The sequence below is a fragment of the Nicotiana tabacum genome, chromosome 8 (assembly GCF_000715075.1).
Source record: "Nicotiana tabacum cultivar K326 chromosome 8, ASM71507v2, whole genome shotgun sequence".
Classification (NCBI taxonomy): domain Eukaryota; kingdom Viridiplantae; phylum Streptophyta; class Magnoliopsida; order Solanales; family Solanaceae; genus Nicotiana; species Nicotiana tabacum.
Window position 1 is genome coordinate 205,966,843 of NC_134087.1, and position 7,297 is coordinate 205,974,139.

At 33.5% G+C, this 7,297-nt stretch overlaps 1 protein-coding gene across 1 annotated transcript; it reads left to right on the forward strand.

The window, feature by feature from the left end:
* The first annotated feature begins 5,397 nt into the window (after positions 1 to 5,397).
* LOC107802719 (putative sugar phosphate/phosphate translocator At5g25400) lies at positions 5,398 to 7,020 on the forward strand. The gene has a single exon (XM_016626270.2). It carries the CDS (start codon positions 5,668 to 5,670, stop codon positions 6,712 to 6,714), a length of 1,047 nt encoding a protein of 348 aa, XP_016481756.2. The 5' UTR covers positions 5,398 to 5,667; the 3' UTR covers positions 6,715 to 7,020.
* Positions 7,021 to 7,297: the final 277 nt, after the last annotated feature.

Sequence of the window (7,297 nt, forward strand, 5' to 3'; positions counted from 1 at the left end):
ATAATTTTTTAAATGATATTTATTTTAAATAAGGTGTTAACCTTTGCTATATGAGGTAAAAATTCCTATTATTATTGCATTCACAAATTATCTATAGTAATGCGTTCAAACTTAGTACAATAAAAATAAAGTATTTTTTTTTACAAATTCTTAAACTATGTACGTGATTAATAGCCTGTTTGGCCAAGTTGGAAAAATCTGCTTATTTTGACAAGTGCTTTTTTTAAAAGTGTTTTTTAAAAAATACTTTTGGTGAGAAGCAGTTTGTGTTTGACTAATCAATTTGAAAAGCACTTTTGAGCAGCAGTTAGTGTTTGGTCAAGCTGTTAAAAGGTGCTTCTAAGTGTATTTTTCTCAAAAATGCTTCTGAAGATAAGCTACTTTTTTTTGCTTCTCAAAAACTCCTTCTGCTTCTACTCAAAAGTACTTTTTTTCCTTCAAAAAGCTTGGCCAAACACCTTAACTTTGAAGAAAAAAATACTTTTCACAAAAAAATACTTTTGGCCAAGAAAAAAGCTTGACTAAACATGCTATAAGTCTAATATCTAAAGTTATAAATACGGCGACACTTTCGTTGCTATTAGAAAATAGAAAATGTATCTACATTTGCTATTTACACTAAATTGATAAAAGTATAACATGTTTTTCCTACCAAAGATTTTATTATATAAGCATAATTAATTAATATGTATTCTTTAAATTCCTCCTCTGTCTAAACACACATATAAAAAAAATTAAATTGCATAAGTCGTAGTGTTTATTTTATTAAATTACTTTTTATCTCTTCTCAAACTTTTATTGAAGATTGATAAGACTTTCTAAAAACTTACATAGTAGTAGAATATTATTGGAGCAATGGCAGATTTAGATAAAAGATTATTAATGGCTTTTTGTTTTTTTGTTATTTTGGACCAAATTGATTTGACTAAAACAAATTAAAAGAATCAGATGAAATATCAACTTAACATTAAACAACAACAATTTAACTTAACTTTATATATTGTAAATACCTTGAGCAGATTTCGCGCGTTGAAAATAGGACTTGCGACATGAATATGAATCGAGATTAAAGGACAGTCCGGTACACGAAGCATTCCGTATTTACGCAGTGTCCAGAGAAGGGCCGCACTCCAAGGGGGTGTAATGTAGGCAAGTAAATTTCATGGGTGGTCATTCAACTTTATATTAAGTACCCAAAAGTCACTTTTCTTTCTTTCATTACGTAAAAGTCATTCAAAAATTGTGTTTATTACCTAAAAGTTATTTTTCTTTCCTTTGTTACACAAAAATTATTTTACTATGCTCTAATTATCACAATAATCACTTTGACCAGATTTTACAAACCTTTCACATGAAAAGTCTATTATGCCCTTGACATTATAAATCCTCCAATTTATGTAATACCTTCTATATTATATGCTATATAATATACTTTTACCCAGGTATCTTTTTAAATTTGGTAACATTATCATGAAGAAATCTGAAGTCCACGTTCGTAATCATACTTAATGAAATATGTTTAATAAAAATTAAAAATCATAACTCATTGATTTATCAGCCAAGCCATACCCATTAATTTAATAAATAAAATACTCACATTTAGCAAAATGACACATCAAATTAATACTTTCAAATAAATAATATTAACTGATAAAGCTTCAAAAAACTTAATATTAAATACAAATATCTTTAAATGACTATAAAAAATTATCATGTGTTAAACAAACATATTTTTATTATTTTAAATAAATATTAAAAAAATATTTTTAATCATTTTTATATAAAATATCTTCATGTTTGAATACGATTAAATAAATTGAGTGTCGTAAAAATAATTAAATGTACGGATATATTATAAAAATAATAAATAAAATAATTTAAAATTATTTTAATTATAAATAAAATACTTAGTTAAAAATATATTATATAGTATATAATATAGAAGGTATTACATAAATGAGAGGATTAATGTCAAGGACATAATAGACTTTTCAACTAAAAATATTATAAAATCTGGCCAATGTAACTTTTGTGATAAATAGAGCAAAGTAAAATAATTTTTGTGTAACAAAATAAAGAAAAGTGACTCTTTGACACGACCCGTATTTTCCCACCTTCGGGAATCGTGATGGCGCCTACTCGTGAAAGTTACGTAAGTCGACAGTTACAGTTTTACCACTATTATTATTAATTTAACAGGAACAGATAATAACTAAATTAAAATAATTATGAAATACGAAAGTGATATAGCAATCCAACAATTCTAATACATAGCTACCCCGAAGATCTGGAGTTACAATCCACGAACAACTAATATTTACTACAAATATATCTGTAAGAAGTACAATTGTTCTCGAAATAGAAGAGACAGAAGAAACTAAAGCGGGGAAGAGGACTTCAGGATCTTTGAACGCCATCAGATCTACCTTGGTCTCCTTGGACTGAAGGCAGCAACCTCAAGCTACTCACAAGGTCCGACACCATAATCTGCACAAAAAGTGCAGAGTGTAGTATCAGTACAACTGACCCCATGTACTGGTAAGTGTCGAGCTTAACCTCGACGAAGTAGTGACGACGCTAGGACAGGATAACCATATAAACCTGTGCAGTTAAATCATATACGAACAAAACAATAATAACAGAAAATAACAGATAAAGATGGGAAGGGGAACATACCGCGGGGAATATCAAATTCTAACAGTAATTCAATAAAAAAACATAATGAACACCATATTTGTATCAACAAGAATGATAAAACAGTAACATGTGCACGACATTACCCTTCGTGCTTTTACTCTCGTTCTCACCATAAGAAATAACAGAAACAACACGGCATAACCCTTCGTGCATTAACTCTCATAATCATTGCACGACATCACCCTTCGTGCATTAACACTCACAATATCGGCTCGTGTATTAACACTCACAATATCGGCATGGCATCACCCTTCGTGCATTAACACTTACTCACAATATCATGCACAACATCACCCTTCATGCTTTACACTCTTCCTCACCCAACAATAGAAACAATACGTCCCGGCAAGGGAAGCAATAATAGAAACAATAACATCCCGGCAAGGGAATCAACAATAGAATTAATAATATCCCAGCAAGGGAATCAGCTATAACCAATCTCGTTTTCAACAGTTAACTCAACGAAATAAGCTCACTTGAGTCAATACTCAACAATAGTCAATTACCAAGAGAATATCATAAGTCTTGTTCAACATGGGTGATCATCAATTTAAGCATAAACAGTACATAATAAGAGTCACAACAGTCACAGTATAAGACTCACTTGCATGCTTGACACTAACGTATAGATACTCGTCACCACGCCTATACGTCGTACTCAACACTAATACGTAGCAACTAAGACCACCATACCTATTCCCTCAAGCTAAGGTTAGACAAAACACTTACCTCAATTCTACGGACAAAATCAAGCCTCAATTACCGCTTTACCTCTCGGTTCCACTTCCAATCCACTTGTATCTAGTCATAATTTATTTAATAACATCAATAAATGCTAAATAAACCAATTCTAATGCATGAATATAGATTTCCCAATGTTTTTCCTAAAAAGTAAAAAAAAATTGGCACCGGGCCCGCTTAGTCAAAACTTGAAGTTCAAACCAAAACCCGACTATCTATTCACCCACGAACCCAAATATGCAATTGGTTTTGAAATCCGACCTCAATTTGAGGTCCAAATCCCCAAATTTCAAAATTCCTAATTTCTACCCAAGAACACCCAATTTTTCCATGAAAAATCCTAAATTTTGAGATGAAGTCATGTAAAAAGATGAAATAGATTGAAGAAAAAAAGTTAAAATTCATTTACCTATGATTTGGGGAAGAACTTGCTCCATGAAAATTGCCCTTTGGAGTTTAGGTTTTGAAATTTTGAAGAATGAAGTGAAAATCCCGTATAAAATCTCACTTAACAGACTACAAAAAATTCCGTCTAAAATCTCACTTAACAGACTGCAGTTTTCACAATTGGGATTAGGGGTTCACAATTGCGAACCCTTTGAATTTGCTACTGCCTTTGCATTTGCGACACATATGTCGTATTTGCGACTTCTGGGGCCTTCGCAATTCCGGCCAAAGTTTCGCATTTGCGCGTTGGGCCTTCCCAGGACTTCTTCACATTTGCGACAATATTGTCGCATTTCTCAGGCCGACAGACTTTGCATTTGTGAAGCCTGATCTCGCATTTGCGAGATCAGAGGCCTGTGCAGAACACCTGGTGCACAACTGAGTTTTCTTAAGTTCTAATCACTCCGTGGCCTATCCAAAGCTCACCCGAGCCCTCGGGGCTCCAAATCAAACATGCACGCAAGTCTAAAAACACCATACAGACTTGCTCATGCGTTCAAATCATAAAAATAACATCAACAACTACGGATTTAACCTCAAACTCATGATTTTCCTCAAGAACACTTCAAATTTACTATTTCCATAACCGGACGTCTGAATCACGTCAAAATTCCGATTCTTACCAAAGTTCACAGATACGACTTAAATATTATATTAAACCTGTACCGGGCTCGGAACCAGAATACAGGCTCGATACCATCAAGATCACACACCATTTTATTTGCAAAAGTTCTTATATTTTTCAGTAAACAATTTTCTTTAAAAATTCTTTTCTCGAGCTAGGGACCTCAGAATTCGATTCTGGGCCACTTCCAAGTCCCATATTTTACTACGGGTCCTACGGGACCGTCAAGTCACGGGTCCGTGTCCATTTACAAAAAATATTGACCGAAGTCAACTTTAATCAATTTTAAAGGCCAAATTCAATATTTTTATTAAATTTCACATAAAAGCTTTCCGGAAACGCGCCCGATCTGTGCACGCAATTCGAGGAGAAAGAAAAATGAGGTTTTCAAGGCCTCGGAACCTGGATTCGGATTCTAAAATACAAGATGACCCTTTGGGTCATCACACTTTTAGGTAATGAACACAAAGTTGAATGATTTTTATGTAATAAAAAGAAGAAAAATGACCTTTGTGTAATGAATACAAAGTTGAATGACCATCTATGAAATTTACTGATTCCATGATTCAAATCGTAACCAGTAACCTATAGGTCATACGGAGATAATTTTACCGTTGCTCTAAGGCTCAAAATAAAATACTATTGTTAAGAGTATAAAAAAAAACAAAAAAAAACATTAAATGAATTAGCAAAAACGAAATACAAAGTTATATTTCTTACTAAAAAACTATTAAAGCAACAATGAATTAGCACAAACGAAATACAAAGTTATATTTCCTACTAAAAAACTATTAAAGCAACAATGAATTAGCACAAACGAAATACAAAGTTATATTTCTTACTAAAAAACTATTAAAGCAACAATGAATTAATTACCAAGTCAAAGAAGCAACATCAGATTCGCAGTTTCACATCTTCACATCTTCACATCCCCTAACAATCTTACACGAATGCATATAAACTCTCCTCACTTCTCCTTTTGTCATGTAACGCCTCCACTTTCTCCTCCTAAAATTTTACCCCCTTTTCCCCTCTCTCTCTTTCTCTCTTACGCCAAAAATCCCTTTTCATTGATATCAATTCTTGACATTGTTGTTCAAGAATTTCTTGAAAAGTTTTGATCTTTGATCATTTTTTTGTGATTTTTGAGCCAAAAAATGGGGAAAGGAGGAGCTTTGAGTGAAGGGGTTGTGAAAAAGATCTTGCTTTCATATACCTATGTTGCAATTTGGATCTTTCTCTCTTTCACTGTGATTGTGTACAACAAGTACATCCTGGATAGAAAGTTGTACAATTGGCCTTACCCCATTTCACTAACAATAATTCACATGAGTTTTTGTTCTTCTTTGGCTTATCTTCTTGTTAAAGTGTTTAAGGTTGTTGAACCTGTGGCTATGACATGGGATCTTTATTGCAAATCTGTGGTACCCATTGGTCTTTTATATGCATTTTCACTTTGGTTATCAAATTCTGCATATATATATTTATCCGTGTCTTTTATTCAAATGCTTAAAGCTTTGATGCCAGTGGCTGTTTATTCAATTGGGGTTATGTTTAAAAAAGAGAACTTTAAATCTGATACTATGGCTAATATGGTGTCTATTTCTATTGGTGTTGCTATTGCTGCTTATGGTGAAGCTAAGTTTGATACATGGGGTGTGATGTTGCAGCTTGGTGCTGTAGCTTTTGAGGCTACAAGATTGGTTATGATTCAGATTTTGCTTACTTCAAAGGGTATTACATTTAATCCGATTACATCGTTGTATTATGTTGCGCCGTGTTGTTTGGTTTTCTTGTTCATTCCATGGATCTTTGTGGAATACCCAATGTTGAAGGATACTTCTAGTTTCCATTTGGATTGGTTAATCTTTGGTACGAATTCGTTCTGCGCGTTTGCTTTGAATCTTGCTGTGTTTTTGCTTGTGGGGAAGACATCTGCTTTGACAATGAATGTTGCTGGTGTGGTTAAGGATTGGTTGTTGATTGCCTTTTCTTGGTCTGTGATTAAGGATACTGTCACCCCTGTGAATTTGGTTGGATATGGATTGGCTTTCTTGGGTGTGGCGTATTACAACCACGCAAAATTGCAGGCTCTTAAGGCGAACGAAGCGCAGAAAAAGGCTGCACAAGACGAGGAGGCCGGAAGATTGTTGGAGGAAAAAGAAGGGGAGAATGGTGCTAAGAAGAATGAATCTCAGGGTTGAGTTTACTTCATGTTATCCTTAGATAGGACGGCGTTTTTGGACAATAGAGGTAACATGAAGATCACATTATGTCGTCCTTTTTCGGATGATTTAGTTTTTGTTGTTGGCTATACACCTTTTATATTATCTGTTGTTTTCTAATTTTATTTTTCAGCCGGTCATTGTCATTCTCACTTCATGCTGTTGAGGATCTCATATTAGTTTTATTACTTGTATTACCAGATCATGCATGTACTTGAGCATGACTCGAGGCTCTTTATGTTTATTTTGACAGAATAGTAATACATGAGGGCTTTTTTCATATTATTTTTACTTGTCTTCAACTGTGTTTAAACTTCATTGTCTTACGAGTTAAGCAAAATGCAGCTGTTATTTAAAGCTTTCCTTTTTGAAGTTGCTCGACATGTTAAAATGTAATAACTGATGCTGTTAGTTATCTTCAACATGTCCAAAGACTTGAACTGAAATTTGGGAAGGTTTGGTCTTGGTTGATGTAATAGAATAACCATAATGTGGATGTAGATGACATGGTTTTCTTCGAGTCAGAGAAGATATCTGTGCGGTTCTTAGGTAGATGACATAA

Excerpts from the sequence above, each read along its gene's own strand:
- LOC107802719 (XM_016626270.2), top strand. The coding sequence starts at position 5,668 with ATGGGGAAAGGAGGAGCTTTGAGTGAAGGGGTTGTGAAAAAGATCTTG.